Source organism: Otolemur garnettii, unplaced genomic scaffold (genome assembly GCF_000181295.1).
Source record: "Otolemur garnettii isolate 467f Iridium unplaced genomic scaffold, OtoGar3 scaffold00080, whole genome shotgun sequence".
Taxonomy (NCBI): domain Eukaryota; kingdom Metazoa; phylum Chordata; class Mammalia; order Primates; family Galagidae; genus Otolemur; species Otolemur garnettii.
In genome coordinates, this window is record NW_003852475.1 from 2,455,639 (window position 1) to 2,473,856 (window position 18,218).

At 39.5% G+C, this 18,218-nt stretch overlaps 1 protein-coding gene and 1 non-coding gene across 3 annotated transcripts in view; one reads left to right on the forward strand and one right to left on the reverse strand.

Moving 5' to 3' along the window:
* MGAT5 (mannosyl (alpha-1,6-)-glycoprotein beta-1,6-N-acetyl-glucosaminyltransferase) overlaps nt 1-18,218 on the forward strand; it is a 342,867-nt gene that overhangs the window by 226,423 nt on the left and 98,226 nt on the right. For both annotated transcript variants that reach the window (XM_023515849.1, XM_012807954.2), the window contains 3 exons: nt 1,253-1,422; nt 4,811-4,945; nt 12,880-13,013. In XM_023515849.1, the coding sequence (XP_023371617.1) occupies nt 1,253-1,422; nt 4,811-4,945; nt 12,880-13,013 (439 nt within the window). The remainder of the gene's footprint in view (nt 1-1,252; nt 1,423-4,810; nt 4,946-12,879; nt 13,014-18,218) is intronic.
* LOC111726800 lies at nt 5,863-5,973 on the reverse strand. Its single transcript, XR_002774495.1, has one exon. It is a non-coding gene; the product is annotated as a U6 spliceosomal RNA (small nuclear RNA).

An 18,218-nucleotide genomic window follows, 5' to 3' on the forward strand; every position in this document is an offset into this window, starting at 1 on the left:
AAGGTACACAGCACCACCTAGTAGTACTGCTAAAAAGAAAAAAAAAAAAAGAATCAAATCTGAGTTTGATCCTGTCTGTAGAGCTAATTACTAATGTGCCATAATGAAGGGACAGATGAGTCATAAAATACCTTGGTATTACAATCAGTAAAATCAAGAGTGTGAAAAACTCTGTTGGAAATAAAATCTTATTTCTTTCATAAATGAATTATAGTATACCTTCCCCCAAAATAGGCTGGTGGGGATCTACATAGGTCCAAAGAGGCCAGTAGATATATGAGGTAATTATAATATATGCCTACTGACCCTTTAATCACACTACTGCACCTAAAAAATAAAAATAAAAACAACAGTTGAGGAAGGGTACATACTAACTGGTTATAAGATAACATTAAGGAATTAGTATCTTAGGGATAATGATGTTAGGCTTATATTTTTTAAAGGAAGGTTTGTTTCTTTTAGTGAGACATACTGAAATATTTATAGATGAAAAGATATATCATCCAGAATTTGCTTCAAGTTAATCTACAGCAGTAGTTCTCAACCTGTGGGTTGTGACCCTTTTGGGGTCGAGCGACCCTTTCACAGTGGTCACCTAAATAGATCCTTGCATATAAGATATTTACATTACGATTCATAATAGTAGCAAAATTACAATTATGAAGTAGCAACAAAAATAATTTTATGGTTGAAAGACACCACAACGTGTATTAGAGGGTCATGGCATTAAAAAGGTTGAGAACCATTGCTCTAGAGAGATTGGGAGAAAGTGAGAGGTATAGATTAAATGAGATTTTTTTATGGATTAATTGTTGAAGCTACATGATAAATACAGTGACATTGACTATATTGTCATGTTTGTATTTCTATGTGTTCAAAACACTCCATGGGAAAGGGTTAAAAATATTCCAGCTGTGGATAAAAACCTAGTATTGTTAAAAGACTTTTGTAAATTGGTCTGGCTTATGTTTTTAAAATTCTGATTCTACAAATAAACTCTGCTTTTTAGAAGTAGGATTATCCATACCTCATGTTCATAGCCAGACCAAGGACCATAGTGATTTTATTTCTCTATACAACAATGAAAGATTTTCTTCTTTCTGTCTTCTAGAAAAATGGCGTCCCCACGTTGAGACTGTGTTCGGCTGTGTAAGCCTGGCTCCGTGGTTGGTTGATTCTCGGCTAGTGCATTACTATGATGTTTGTACTTGATTTGCTGTGGATCAGCATATGTCTGTGCTTTGTTTTCCAGGTCCTCGTTCACCTGGGACTCCTGACCAAGGAATCTGGATTTAAGATTGCAGAGACAGCTTTCAGTGGTGGCCCTCTCGGTGAATTAGTTCAGTGGAGTGATTTAATTACATCTCTGTACTTACTGGGCCATGACATTAGGATTTCAGCTTCACTGGCTGAGCTCAAGGAGTAAGGAGATTACTTTTCAATTTTAAAATCAGAATACAAAAAAAGAAATTGTAAACTCTTAAAGCCCTCTATTAGTGTGTAATTTTTTGTGGAGGAAAATGAAAGTGATAATTCACTAAACAGGAGATAAGAAGATTATTTTCAGGAGCTAAATACATACACTGTGAAAAGGATAATATGTTTTCATTGTAGCTGCAGGCTCCAGAGGCTTCATAAATGAATGCCAGAAAATTCAAACTAAGGAGCTTATTCTTTGCTATTACAGGTGCTTCCAACATCTGCAGCAGAAAACATTATTGACTTTCCTAATTCCCTTTCTTGCTGAAATTCATACCATACCCCTTTAAACTCTCCAAATCTTAAAACAGAGCAGAAGGTTCCTGTTTAGAATTTAATTTGGATAGACTGAGTTTCCTGAAAGCCCTGACCCAATCCTTTTTTCAGTTAGCCAACTTTCAACTCCGACTCTACCTGGGTTTTCTCTTTCACTGAAATTTGCATCTAGCGCTGGCCCTCTCTTAATCCCTTTTAGATTGGCACAGCTGGCTAAGCTTTGACCCCCTTTGCTCTTTTTGGATAACTGCCCATGGAGACTTTCTACCCAATAGTCAAGTTGTCGTGTTGCAATGTGCCAATTTCATCCAGAAGAAATAACTTGAAGGAACATTCTAGAGATGGGAAGAGTGTAAATATATGTTCTATGCTGCTCCTACTTGATCGTCTAAGACACTGACACCCAGAGAGGTCCAAATATTAGGACTGAGGTCCCCACTTGGCTGGTGGCAATGTGTTGAAATGAAAGCAATTAGATCAGTAAGATAATATGAGCTGCCATTGGTTAATGATTTCCATATGCCAGATGCTTTAATAAAGGCTTCAATTATGATAGTATCAACAATTATGACAACCATAATACTGATAATGACTACTAACAGCTAACCTTTGTTGATTTCTTACTATATACCAGGTATTACTCAGCTCTTACATGTTTTACTTAGTCCTTAGCATAGGGAAGTAGCTGCTATTGTTCTCCTCATTTTAAAATGAGGAAACTGAGGTTTAAGCCAAAAATAAGTTGTTCAGGGTTTCAGGGGTAGCATGTAGGAGAGCCAGGATTTAGGCCTGTCTCCATCTGATCTTAAACCCATGACCTTCACCATGGTACTTACTCTTTTCTATGCTAGATGAACCTCAGGTCTTCTGAACCCTTTGTCTCCACATCTGTCCCTTTCATGCCTCCTGCTTGCTTTAAAACCCACTGGACATATGACCTCTGAAGTGGCTGCATGTCCACACTTGGCAGTCACTCAGTGCTTTCTTGTGGGCTGTGTTTTGATGTGGGAACTACTGAGGTGACCAGTGTGTGTTCAAAAAACTGACACTCTTGATAATTACAACTAATATTGCAATAATTATGTTAATTATACTTCTGTGCATGCTGATTGAGATGTAGATGCTAGAATGTAAGCACAGAATGTAAACACACGCAGAAACCTGAAAATAGTTCGCCACTGGGAATTTAGCCCTTAGGTATGCTGAGTACATAGTGGGTGCTCCTGCAACTATTGAATGAACAAGGGAATGAATGAGTGGGAAGGTGAACAAAGGGAAGTACCAGGGCTTGGCTGGGGAGGTCAGGAAAGGCATTGTGGGGATTTATCTGGCAGAGACTCAGTTGGTGTGAAGAAGGTCTGTTCAGTCAGCCCTCACTTCAGGTCATTGGTGGGTTCTTGGAAACGGGGATGTTAAGTGAAGCAACATAGGATGAAACTGATTTTTTTCCATCAACATTGAAATGAAACGTTGTTGCAAGAGATGACATTCCTCAAGGACTGACTATATGTCATTTCTCTTGAGGTTCCAGTTTCTGAGAACCTGACAGTGTTAAAGGAGGACTTCTTATGGTGGTCTTCCTGCACACTGGGGCTCAGGGCGAGAGGTGTCTTATTATAGAAGGTAATTTTAGAGGCAACAGAGAAGCAGTCTCCTCATAGACCTGAACATTAAAACAATCTGGGCATCTTTTCACTTTATTTAAAAAGTTTTGGGATCTTTTAAAATCCCAAAAGCACATATCATAATCCCAGGATAATTAAATCATAGCCTTTGTGGGTAGGAGGTAGGCAACCATAAAGATTTTGTGATGACTCCCAAGTATTATCAGGGTATAAACACGTTTGGGAATCACTGCATGTAGGTCGGACCAGGAGTCAGCAAACCATGGCTTCAGCCCTGGGCCTGTTTTTGTAAATCAAGTTTCATGGGAATGTACCTGTGCCCGTTGTTTACATATCGTCTAAGGCTGCCTTCATTCTACAATGGCAGAGTGAAATAGTTGGGGTGGATGACATGTGGCATACAAAGATGAAAGTATTTACCTCTTGGAAGGAAATTGGTTAGGCAGAACCTTGATCTTTCAGAAATCTGGAGGAGTAGAGCAAGAGTAGCTGACTTGGTGGCTTAACAGGGCTGTAGGGCAGAGTCCTGTCATGACTCTTGTCCTCGGAAGTATGATGTTTGAAATTTGATATTTGATGTTTGAAAGTATGATATTATGAAATTTGATAAAGGGTGTGAGTGGGGTTGGGATAAGAAGCACCAGTGGTGACTGAGGCCTGAGTGAATGCAGTGTGGTTAGCAGTCTGTCGTCCCTACATGTGAAGCTGGTGTGCCAGTCAAGTCCGTGTCACTGGGTGCAAGGATGCCTTTGTATGTCTGGGTGGATCTGTGGATGGGGGAAAAGGTGCTGGAGAAGAGAACCAGGGTGCAGTACTCTGTAATACAGCTGAATTAGGAAAAGTTTTAGATAAGAGAAAAAAGTCAGGGAACAGTACAAGAGAATATAAAAAGTACTGTAGTGGCTAAAGGGTAAAAAAAATTAGGGAAAAAAGGGTCAGCAAGGGTATAAGATCAAGCCCAGGGGCCAGAATATCTAGTCATTCTGTATCTGGTCTACATTAGCCATCTTTATTCAATAGCTCATTGGACTACCTGAAGAATCCCTGAGAAGTTGGTATCATCATCTTCATATCCGATCCTTCATTGCTGGAGGATGTGCAAAGAACAATTCAGAGAAGTTTAAGTAATTTGTCTAAAGTCTCATAGCTGCTACAGAGTGGAGAGGGACTCAGACCCAAATCTTCTTGATTTCGAAGGTTGTGTTTATATGCCACCGTTTGCTTGTGCAAGTGTCAGAATCAGGGCCCTTGGTTGGCTTTAATGAATGGGAACAATTGGTACAGGTAGCAGATTTGGAAGGGCCATGCTATCATCTCTAATAAGGATTTGGGGGGGGGGGCGCGTGATATTTGCTTGTCAAAGATATCGAGTTTATTACCTTGACCTAAAGGATTTCTTCTCTTTCCCCTCCCTCCTGTCCTTTCTCTAGAATCATGAAAAAGGTTGTAGGAAACCGATCTGGCTGCCCAACTGTAGGAGACAGGATCGTTGAGCTCATTTATATTGATATTGTGGGACTTGCTCAATTCAAGAAAACTCTTGGACCGTCGTGGGTTCATTACCAGTAAGTGCTATGCGCTGTCCTTTCTTATGTCCTTACACTTTGTTTTTGTTTCTGTACAGTTGCTTGGTTGCAGATAGAAAAAGCTTATCAAATAGTATCTTTTGAGCTGTATGGAGTGTGTCATCTCTAATTGAAATTCCGATTCTTCTCCATGATTTTCTGCTTGCTAGGCTATTCATTATTTTCATTGATTTCTTAGGAATAGAAAATGAGTGTCCAACCTCCTTTTTATCTTCCCTAATACTTAGCATTCCTCTCCCAGCACGCCTACACCATCTCATGTGTTTAATCAAATAACAATTTTGACAAAATATGGACAGTGTCATTTCTTGAGTTCTGTAGGTTTGAGAGGATGATTCATTGCTCTTACCTTTTCCCTCATCAGTATTCTCACCACTCTTGGGAGGGAAATCTGGGAATATGTTGTCTGAATACTGGGGTCTTGCACTTAAGAAGAGCCTGTGATTGGTGTGGCTACAGTGTGTGTGTATTCTGTGCAGCCTTCATTAGTGAGTAGGATGGCCCAGTGTTTTCTGGGGTGTGGATTTGGGACTGCAATTTAATTTTGAAAGTAATTTTACATAGTTCTCAAGTATGGCACTAAAGAACATTGACTTGTATAATAAGATTTATTAATTTTTTGATTTCAGCCTTTTCAAGAAAGAGTTCAGTTTGATGCTACTGTATTTCCTATAGTTCTTTATTTTTATTTTTTGTTGTGGGGATATTTATTTATTTTTTATTAGATCATAACTGCATACACTGATACTGTCATGGGGTACAGTGTGTTATTTTTATATACAATTTGAAATATTTTCATCAAAGTGGCCTTCATGTCATTTTCTTAGTTATTGTGTTAAGACATTAATATTCTTCATTTAGAAAGATTCATGTGTACCATTAAAAGAGGAACCATAAACATATTGGTTCTTCTCCATGATGAATTTGCATGTCATCCTTGCACAGGGGCCATGCTAATCTTCTCTGTATCATTCCAATTTTAGTATATGTGCTGCTGAAGCGAGCACAGTTCTTTTAATACTTACATGAATTTTCTTTTTTATCTTTTTTTTATTGAATGGTAACTATGTACATTAATGCAATTCTGGGGTACAGTGTGGTGTTTTCACATACAATTTGAAACATTTCCATCAAACTGGTTAACATAGCCTTCATGTCATTTTCTTAGTTATTGTGTTAAAACGTTCATATTCTACTCTTAGAAAGATTCACTTGTACCCTTGTAAGATAAACCCAGAAGTGATCCCTCCAATCCCCCTTCCTCCACCCATTTCCCCCTCCCCTTTCTCTCCCCACTCCCTGTATTCTTAGGCTGTTATTAATCATAAATTAATTTCATGATAGGGGTGTGTACATTGAGAGTAGCTGTGAGTCTCAACCTTTAGCAAGCAAAAGCATCTATTTTGAATTTAATAATACTTTTTAAGAAGGGTTGTATGCTTTTGCTGGTTATCTAGAATTTATTGCAGCTGATACTGGCTTTTATTTGTGGTCTTCAAAAGTTTCCTTTAAAAAGAAAATTTTTAAGGTGAATAAATTTAAAGGCCCTTTTAAAAAATTTAATAGTGTACATGAATATTAAAAAAGCAAAATTAAAAACTTGGTGTGGGCTAGGATTGCAGTCTAGCTTTTGCATCAAGTTATTCCTGTTTGGGTTTTTTTCTTAATCTTCACAAAAATAGAGCTGCCGTTTCCTGACCTTTTGTGAATGGCAAACATCTGATAAATGTGCAAAAGAAACTACTGCAGCACAGGCTGCCCTCCACTCATTTCTTTACCAATAAGGAGGGTTATTTGGGTGAAAAAATAGTCTAATTGGTAGTGTTTAGATTAATTAAAAAGGTCAATTTTGTTATTAAAATGGTTGCTGTTGATTAGCATTTAATTCTTGTTAGATGTAAAGACACCATCTCAGGAGGGGGTTTATCTGCCTTTCTTTGATAAATCGACCACCTTGGTAGCATTAGCAGGGAGAAAGTCTGTAAGTGCTTTAGCCCTACAGTCTTTGTGGTGTAAGGAAGCTAAGATGCCATCAAAAGGCCAATGAGATCCTCTGGAAAATATCTTGCCAATTTCCTGTCCCTTTAAAAATTAGAAGTTGTCAGGGTTCTTTATTCATCTTGGTTAATGATCTGTGTTTCATGGAATGTAGTGTTATCATCTGATCATTTAGGAGTAAACCTTTGAGACCTGTTGATCTTAGAAAAATATTTATAAGTTCCGTCTAATTTACATGGGGATGGAGGAAATTCAACTGAACATTTTTTTAAATACCTACGTGCAAGTAGTGTTCTACTGAGTATGGCAAAACTCATACCTGTTTTGCTTCCTATGAGGTCTTTGTTGAACATTGAAGACATACAAGAAAGATGAAAATAGTCTGAGACATGCCATGTTGTTCATCAAACACCATTAGAAATATTGCCTGATGAAGAGCTGGTGAGCATCCCTTTCACAGGATGAGAGCGAAGAATGTTCCTGGAGTCAATTGGCATTGCTGCTGCAGACCCTATTAAGCAGGCCAGCTGCTTTGGGCATCTGGGCAATATCTTTTCAAGTCATTAATCTGCTCCTGATACTCCAGACACAGAAGACATTAAAGAGATGACATAAATATTAGTGGCACAATTCCATAGCACACAGATGTGGAAGGTGACTGGAGAAGGAAAGCTATAATGTTAAACTTCCATGTCATTGACCAGTCTCTTTCCTCTGGTTTATAAATCTAACCTAGATGTGCTAGAAAATAAACATTCAAAGCCCAAGTCAAAGCCTCAAGCAAAATGAAGTAGAATTTTGAGTTTCTGAGAGACAGCCCAAACAGTCCAGTCCTTTGTCACAAGGAACCCAGTGTTACCTACCTTACATCTAGGCACTGGACAAAAGTCCTCCCTTTCAGCAGTTAGGCCCCCACCAAGCAATTTTTTACTTATCAGTTTGTTTTAATTATTCAAATGAAAAAGAAACTCCAGCTTAAAAATGTAGTCATCACCACTAACCAGATTAACCAGAAATAAAGGACTCAAATAAGCTCAATCAGAAATGAAAAAGGAAATATTATAACTGATATCATAGAAATACAAAATATCTATAAGTGCTATGAAAATCTATATGCACACAGACTTGAAAACCTAGAGGAAATGATAAAGGCCTAAAAATGTACAACTTCCCAAGCCTGAATCAGGAAGAAATAGAAATCCTAAACAGACCAACAACAAGGCTGAGTTTGGGGGCAGTAATAAAAAATTTCCCAAGATTCTCAGCCAAATTTCACGAGACCTACAAAGTACTGGCACCAATCCTACAGAAATTACTAACATCAAGGAGGAGGCACTTCTTCCTAACTCCTTCTGTGAAGCCAGTATCATCTTGGTACCAAACCAGAAAAGGATGCAACAGAAAACTACAGACCAATATCCCTTAGGACAAAGATGCAAAGATTTTCAACAAGACAGGTAAATGTTTATCGCAGCACAATTTACAATTGCAAAGATATGGAATCAACCTAAGTGCCTAATTTATGAATGGATAAAGAAAATGGTGTGTGTGCACTCCAAAACACATACCCTGAATTGAATTTTTAATACCTACTCAGGCATTAAAAATATTGAAAGAATGTCTTTCACAGCAACTTGGATGGACCTGGAGAACATTATCCTAGGATAATGTATCTCAGGAATGGGGAGAAAACACCACCTGTTCTCTGAAGAAGAAACAATTAAAAATAGTATAAATAAAAAGCAGTAGAGTATAACTTTCTCCACAACAGTTACAGGCAAACACATCACCATTTCATATAAGGGACTTGAACATCCATGGATTGTGGTATCCACAATGGTTCCTAGAACCAATCCCTTGAAGATACCAAGGGTCAATTATTAGACTGATAGAGTCAATTGCAAATGAGTGAGAGAAGTGGCAGCTTCTGGCCAGAGTGCCCTGTTCCCACCTGCTATGCCCACACCAGAGCTGTAATCTTTGAGTCACAGAGTGGTGCTGCTGACTCCCAGCTCTGGTTCTCTGGTGGGAGCTGAGCTGGGACCCACTAACCCACTAGTCAGTGTTGATTCTCTCCTCTCACAGTAACCTTCTTGCAGAGCTGCCACCACGGTCCCTGCCAGCTGAACACTGCCAGCTTTCCCAGAGAACGATTGGCGGGCTCCAACCAATTCCTTTTGCATCTTATTTTCCATTTTTTTTTTTTTTTGGTTGGAGAATCACTGAGGGTGCAAACGACCAGGTTATACTGCTTACGTGTTAGGTAAAGTCACTCTTATAATTGTGTCCCGCCCCCAAGACATGTGTCACACACCATGACCTCCCCCCCTTACTCTTCTCTGCTCCCCTATTCTCCCACCCTTCACTATGTACTAGGTCATCAATTGTCCTCCTATCAGAATTGAGCACATTCAATTCATGCTTCTCCATTCTTGTGATGCTTTACTAAGAAAAATGTGTTCTATCTCCAGGTTAATACAAAGAATGTTAAGTCTCCATCTTTTTCAATGACTGAGTAGTATTCTATGGTATACATATAGCACAGCTTGTTAATCCATTCTATGGTATACATATACCACAGGTTGTTGGTGGGCATTTAGGCTGTTTCCACATTTTGGTGATTGTAAATTGAGCTGCGATAAACATTCTAGTGTAAATGTCCTTATGAGAAAATGATTTTTTTCTTCTGGGTAGGTGCCCAGTAATGGGATTGCAGGATCAAATGTGAGCTCTAGTTTGAGTTCTTTGAGGATTCTCCATACTTCCTTCCAAAAAGGGTGTATTGGTTTGCAGTCCCACCAGCAATGTAAAAGTTTTCCCTTCTCTCTACATCCATGCCAGCATCTGCAGTTATGAGATTATGTGATATTGGCCATTCTCACTGGGGTTAGGTGATATCTCAGGGAAACTCACTAAAGTTGATTCAGGATGGATAACATATCAGAATATAAGGCATGAAACAGTAAAAAAATCCTTGAAAGTGTGGGAAAAATACTTGAAGGTATCGGCCTAGGGAAAGACTTAAGAAGAAGACTCCTGTGGCAATTGCAACAACAAAAATAAACAAATGGACTTAATTAAACTAAGTACCTTCCGTACAGCTAAGGAGAAAACCAAAGCAAAGAGACAACCATCAGCATGGGAAAAGATATTTGCATATTATCAGTTGGACAAAAGCTTGATAATTAGAATCTATAGAGAAGTCAAATTAAGCAACTAAAAAAAGCCAACAATCCTTTATATCACTGGGCAAGTGAGATGCATCTTATTTTAAAGGGGCAAAATATAATTTAAGCAATGAAAATGCTTTATTAAGAAAAGGAAAAGACTATTCCAAAGTATTCAGAAAGCAAGGGAAGTAAGCATTGACCTAGCTTGCTTCTCTCTGGACTGTGGACTCCTACTTCTGTCCACCTGTTGGCTGCCAGTCTGATGACCTGTTGTTGGAGACATTGCCACGCAATAATAGTGTCCTGTAAGGGCCACACAAGAATCCCAGATAAGAAAGTCCTTCCTGGGCAGCCCTGTGGCTTAGTGAGTAGGGTGCTGGCCCCATATACTGTGGGTTCAAACCCGGTCCCAGCCAGTACAACAAAAAAACAGCCAGGTGTTGTGGTGGGTGCCTATAGTCCCAGCTATTTGGGAGGCTGAGGCAAGAGAATCACCTAAGCCTGTGAGCTGGAGGTTGCTGTGAGCTGTGACGCCACGGTACTCTACTGAGGATGAGAAAATGAGACTCTTGTCTCTAAAAAGAAAGAAAGAAAGAAAGTCCTTCCTGTAGTCAGCTTGTGTTTCACTTCTGGTTGTGGCCTTCCTGCCTTCTTTCGTCTTCCTCCTTGTCAAGACAAATTATGGCAATCTCTAATATGAAAAATAAACACATGAAAATAAGAGTTTATGAGTGTACTTCCTGGAAAATCCAGTCTGGTGTCTAGATTTTTCTTTTTCCTGAATCACACATTGAAATTGAAATAGAAGTCGAAAGAATGAAGCCAGATGGTGTCTCACACTGTTATCCAGGCACTCAGGGAGGATCACTAGAGCTGAGGAGTTCAAGACCAGCCTCAGTAAAAGCCAGACCCTGTCTTGAATAAAAATAGAAAAATTAACTGGGCATTGTGGCGGGTACCTATAGTCCCAGCTACTCAGGAGGCTGAGGAAGGAGGATTGCCTGAGCTCAAGAGTCTGAGGTTGCTGTGAGCCAGGCTGATGATGCCATGCACTCTAGCCAGGGCAACAGAGTGAGACTCTGTCTCAAAAAAAAAAAAAAAAAAAAACCGTTTTAAGGAACTTCCTGATAGGGAAAAATAAAAAATTGAGTAAGATCCTAAGAGAAAATAAGGCTGTTTTTATTGGCCATCTGCAAGTTAAATTTGTATTGATCTTTTAAGCATCAGTGTTGAAATGAATGTAAGTAAAATCAGTAAACTTTGTTCCAGTTTTGAGTCTTTTTTTCTGATTGATTGTTCTTTGTGCACTCTGAAACAGTGGCTGGCAGGCTTTGTCTTCAAAGGACCAGCCAGTAAATAGTCCAGGCTCTGTGTCTCAGTTGCACTGAACTGTTACAGCTTGAAAGCAGCCAGAGACAGTTGGTAAACAGCAGGATGTGGCTACATTCAAATAAAATTTTATTTTTAAATGTGAAAGTCTGAGTTTCATATAATTTGCACATGTCATAAAGTATTCTTATTTACCATTTAAGAATGTTAAAAATAATTCTTAGCTCATAGGCTATACAAAAAATAAATAAATAGCTAGTAGAAAATTTTTGCTCTGTTCTAAGGCTTTGGAATAGCCAAACAAAAACTTTACATGTATTTCTACAGGCTTTGAGATAGTGTTTTTCAACACTTTTTTATCTCATGGCATATTTGGACCTATGGTTAAACTTCCACAGCATGCTTAAATTATGTTGATTTAAAAAAAAGTAAAAAAGAAAATATACTGTGCTTTAAACTTCTTTAAAAAGTAATTAAATTGATTTTTTTTTTCTTGAGATAGAGTCTCACTTTGTCACCTTTGGTCGAGTACTTTGGCATCATAGCTCCCAGTAACCTCAAACTCAAGCTTTTGGGCTCAAGCGATCCTTTTGCCTCAGCCTCCCAAGTAGCTGGGACTACAGGTGCTGCCACAATACTCAGCTATTTTTAGAGATGGGGTCTTGCTCTTGACCCCATCTCTTAAAAATAGGTGAACATTGTATGTCTCACACTTGCTCCCTCTGAGAACTTGAAGAGCTCAAGAATCCACCTCTCGAACTCATGAGCTCAAGCAATCCACCGTCCTTTGCCTCCCAGAGTGTGCGAGGATTACAGGCATGAGCCACCACTCTTGACCTTAATTGATGATCTTTAAAAATTTTTACAGTACATATAAGATTCTCTAACTGCTCTAGGAGAAAGCAATAAAGTTCTATTACTATCTGATATATAAAAATCACCATTACCTGTTACCTAAAATCCACCAAATGGTCTAGTTAATTGGTGAGAATATTGAATGATAATGGAAAGAGATAATGCATGCCCTAGGCTTTAAGTAGACAAGACCTCTAAAGATGATAGCTCTTTGCTGCCTCTGCTGTTGATTAGGCACCTACCATATGCTTGACCCTAGCTTGGGTGTTGGGTGTGGAGCAATGAACATGACAGTCCCTAGTTCTAATTTTCGTAGCACTTTTTATTGTGCTAGTATTTTAGTGATTCTTTGTGATTAGGCAGGCAGGCAGTCCAGGCTCTAAAGTTGCACCTGTAGTTGTTTAATACACGAGCTGTTCTGAAGCCCCTCATTGCTTGCCCAGACTACCATTGAAAGTATTTGTCCTTTTGGGGTAGTGCCTGGAGCAAGGAATGGAGTTTGTACCTTTTGGAATTTGGAGTCAAGGATGTCTTTTCACACACATGGCTTTGTTCTTTCAGGTGCATGCTCCGAGTCCTGGATTCGTTTGGCACTGAACCGGAGTTCAATCATGCTAATTATGCCCAGTCTAAAGGCCACAAGACCCCCTGGGGAAAATGGAATCTGAACCCCCAGCAGTTTTATACCATGTTCCGTAAGTATTCATGTCTTACCTCTAATTTCCAGAATGCCACCAGTGATCGATGGGAAAATTAATTAGGCAGCATCTATTTGGGGGTTATGATTCTCAGGGCCTTTAGCTGTAGAAGTACATGCCATTGAACCTTTGCCTCAGAAATAACTACATTTTTTTAAATTGGAATTGAAAGGCCATGTAAGCATTTTGCGAAAAGCCTTAGAAATGTTCTGGGGAAAATATTCAATATGAAACATCATTAGAAACCATTTGGGGAAAGAACTTTGCATCAACTTTAAATTGGCAGATGCTAAACACATTTCATGCCACACAAAAGCTGTTCAGGATTCACATCATAATTAATGAGGAATGGGGTCTTCCATGTGGGTCCAATTTCCAAATAGTTAAACCTTCATTATTTAAACATCAAACTTTTTAAAGAAAAGACTTGGCCTTTCTAAAATGGAACTATTCTCAACTCAGTTTTGTACTATATGGACTTCTTAAATCTTGGGCCCAGGGTGAAATTTTATTTTTCTTGCTGACGTGAGTGGTTGTCAGTGGCAGTGATTACCCCTGAGATGCAGTGAGAGCTGCGCACCACACCACACCAGGGTGAGCTGACTGCCCCTCGCTGCTCAGTTCTGAGACTTTCTCTGTTTCTGTAGCCTCATTTTCTCACATTCACATTTCTTCTTGCAGCTATTGGTTCACCTGCCACTGGCTTCATTTCTAATGACCTGAGGACTGCAAATCCAAATACTAAATTTGACAGTGTTTTTGCCCCCCCCCCAAAAAAAAATATATATATATATATTATTTACGTCAGCAGAACTTAGGGACAAGGCAAAGTCTTATTCTGTAAATGAAAGTTTGTCAGTTAAACAGGTACGTGGGTGCTCAGAGTAGAGAATTCCCATTTTCCAAAATAATGTTAATCCACAGATTTCCATTCTAGGACGCACTTCTGAGATGTGAACCTGTTTGCTTTTTTGAGTCAGGATCCCAGGGACCCCTGCCCTGCCTTTGCCCTGCAGCTGCCTCTCCCCCTGGTAGGCAGGCAGCCGAGGGGAACCCTTTCTCAGGCTCACCAAATGTAATAACAGGAAACACAATGGACTAATCCTTAAGTGTTAGGATTGAGAAGGGAAAATTGAATGAGAATGGTTATAGCTAATGAGGGGAATAATTTAAAAAGTTGACTCACATTTAAATGTTCTTTTTAGCTGAGATCTGTGGGTACACTACATGCATCATAAACATTATTTTTCTTGGCACTATGTCATCCTACTATTGCAAGCTGTCCCTGGGGCACAGTTCAGGGGGCAAACTAATTTTTGCCACACTAGGTGACAGATGGCTGTCAGCAGGGTGTGACATGATTGCAGTGAGCCACTGGTTTGACTTTGCCATCTGACTTTGAGGGACTTGGATAAAGAGGCATAAAATAATGTAAGAAGTGACCTGTGGGCTATGTCAAGTGAAATGTTAACTGTGTCCACAAGGGCCAAAACTGCCTAAATGATAGGGTGGGTGTGTGCCCTCCAAGGGATGATCTCTCCCTATCTACAGGGAGGAGAGAAGGAGACCCTGAAAATACAGAGGTCTCTTTTATGATTTGGAACTAAGAGTCCTGCAAGCCTATTTTTGCCTCCATAGATGGAGGATTCCAGCGGGTATTGGTTGACTGACTGAAATTCACTACTTAAAAGGTAACCAAAGACAAAAACATGGATTAATTTCTATTAACCTGGAGAGGGGAATAATTTTTCTGACTCAGAATTCAGTAGAAATCAGGGAAAATTGATATACTTGACTGCCTTTAGGAAAAAAAAAACCCTACATGGCAGAACAACCACCAGCAATAACATAATTGAATTATATCACAGAGGGTAACATGACTAACATATATAAACAGTTTCTAAACATTGAGAAGAAAAAGTTCTGTAATTAATAGAAAACTAGGAAAAAGCTATTAATAATTAAAAGGTAAAAAATGTATTACTCTAAACATGTGGAAAGATGTTAACCTCTCTCACAATAAGAGAAGTGTGTTTTAAAACTGCACCCAGATGCCATCCCATGTCCCATCGACAGGCTGGCAAAAATGCGAAAGTTCTGTGAGAAACCAGTCATCTTCCAGCTTGGGGGTTAGAATGCAACCTGGAGCTACCCCTGCAGGGGGGTATTTCTCAAGATCTGTCAGAACTGCTTGTGCATTTTCCCTTCAACTGAGGAAACTCACATCTAGGAATCTATCGATCCCAAAGATAAGTGGGCAAAAATAAGAAACGGCATGTGCACAAGGGCATTCATTGTGGTAGTGTCTGTGATAGGAAAATTCTAGAAACAAGTCAGGTGTCGTCATAGGAGAATGAGTGAGTAGCGTGGTCCACTGACATAGTGAAGTATTATGTAGCTATAAAAGGTGATGGTGAATGTCTCTACTCAAGGAGGGGCACATCTCAGTTGTATTAAGTAAATAAAAAGCAAGGTGCAGAAGGGGGTAGAGCTGCTTCCTTTTGTGTAGAGTATATGCAAATGCACTTATAGTCCGAAAGGAAACAACAACGGAAGGATAAATAAACTAGTGAAAGTGATTAACATTGGAGGAGGGGCGTGCAGGGTTGCAGGAAAAGCTAAATGTCTCTTAAAGTACCTTTGTAAATGTTTTGTATAATTTAAAAGGAATTAAATGCCCCAGAGAATTCAAGGTAGGGTCTGCAGGAGATATGTATTTGCATACCTGCAGTCATTGCAGTATTGTCCACAGAAGCCAAGAGGTGGAAGCAGCCCAAATATAAAGAATAAAGGAAGTGTGGTGGTGTGTGTACCATACAAAAAAGGAAATCCTGTCACATGTTACAAAACAGATGAACCGCTAGGATATTATGCTAAGCAAAATAAGCTGGTCACAAAGGACACATACTGTATGATTCTGCTTATGAAATATCTAAAATAGTAAAAATCACAGAGACAGAAACAGAAAATTGGTTGCCAAGGGGTGAGCGACAGGGCAGGGGGAATTAGTGTTTAATGGGTATTTCGAGTTTCAGTGTCCCAGGATGGAAGATTTCTGGAGATGAGTTGCCTAACAATGTGACTATATATAACACTGCTAACCTTTACACTTAAAAATGGTAGAGATGGTAAATTTAATACTATATATCTTTTACCACAATTTAAAAAAAAAAAGAAAAAAATGCACTAAAAATTGAAAACAGGTTTTAAAAGATGAATATCTTGTTGGGTTGGTGCTAACTCCATGCACAAAGAAAATGCTTCAAGTGACTTTAAAGCATCTTTATAGTGTGAAATATTTATATTATTTGAAACTGTTATAGTGTAGGACCCAAGATTTTCAGTATACAAGCAAGGGGAAGGATGTAAAGATTCCAGAATAAGGCAAACAAGAGAAACCACAAGATCTAGTGGGTCACCTTTGCAAGTTGCCAGGACACCAACTTATTACTCTGAAAAATAAAGGGCAAGAATCCAGCTTTGATCTTGCTTAACACAAAATATTTTTTGAAGATAATCAAATGGCTGATGAGAGAAAGATTTTAATCATGGAGAAATCACAGCTAATAAATGCAAAAAGAATGAAGAATTAGAAAATCAGCATTTTCATGCTCCTGATGAAACGGTGGAACTAGGCAGTCGTTACCCGTGGTGGCTGAATTCATCAAGTTATCCACAGAAATCTTACAGCAGAGGCCATCGGGAATGAAGAAAAGATGGCAATGAGTAGAGAACTGAAAGAGTTGAGACCTTTATCATGTTTACGTGTGTCTGGGCTGGGGAATTTGCAGCAGAAAATAGTATCTCCTACACCCTGCTTTCTAGGGCATGTCCACAGTGAAGTTGGGTGCATCCCTGAGAGAGTCTTCACAGGACAAAGAGGTGGGGACCAGTCCAGCCCAGTCTTTCCCCCAGAGACTCCCCCTTTCCCTTACCCTGTGGGTAAATGCAGCTATTCTTATATTTCTGAAAGGAAAGGCCATTCATTGCTTTGACTACAAGAAAAAAAATCAGAAGTTTTTTTTTCCTGGTTAATTTTTAAAAATGAAATAAACTTACAGTGCATAATACAGTATGCAGGCTAATAGTCACTCTCTAATTGTATAAATGTGCACATAATATTGAGAGTCTACTCAGACTCTTGTGTTCTTAGATGGTTTCCTACTGGCGGGGAACACGGAAGTTTGGAGACTGCGTGGAGAGCTGTCCTTGTAGGGTGCAGTGTTAAGCTGCAGCTGTCTTATTTAAGATGTGGCAGTGTTGTGTGCAGTGCAGACAGAGCCCAGCAGGAAGATGAAGAGAAACTCACCATTGTATGCAAGCTGTATCTTAGGAGCAGTGACTCATTTCCTGGCTAAGTTGGTGGGGTCTGTACAAGTTGGAAAGCTTTGTTTTTTCTCTGCTGCCCCCCCCCCAACCCAATCTCAGAAGTTTCACTGACACCATCCTCTCTGTGTTCTGTTTATAGGTGGGCATTTTAGGCTCTGTCCATATAGAATGTCCTTGATACCTTCCTAAGCAGCTTTAACAGGGACTATTGGGTGCTCAGACAACACTATAGCCATTGGACTAAATATATTAAGCAATGGTTTCTTCCAGGAAGCTGATAAGTCTGGAGGACCCCCTTCCTAGGCCCTGGTTTCTCTTTCACTCCTTGTCCACAAGCTGCCACAGCCTCTGAACTAAGGCCTCCCTGTGGCTGCTGTAACCAGCTCCTGAAAGCTCAACGTGGATCAAGCTTTTCCTCCTCAAAGACTTCAAGCCTTCCCTTTGTCCACAGGGTCATGTCCAAACTCACAGCAAAGTATTCCAGACCTGAGGCTCTCTGAACTGATACCCTCAAGTGTCCTTCTCCAGGTCCTGGCCCCAGCCTTACCCGAGGGTCTCCAGAGGCGCACCACACGGATTCCTCACCACTCCTACCTGCTATAAATCACCCTTATAGCAAATTTTACTTTTCTTGCAAATTCTACTTAAATGACTTCCTCCATCTTTCCAGTCAAATTCATAAAGGAAATTAACCTTATTACAACAGGGAAAGCCTTCCCCTCCCACCCCCCAACACACACCAAAACTGACTCCCCTAATCCGAGGGTAACCATTGTTATCTTTTTTTTATGTGTATTTTTTAAAAGTTGTAATACACATACTAAAATTTTGTGCCTATATTTTTCCCACTTAATGTATTATAGCATCTTTTTT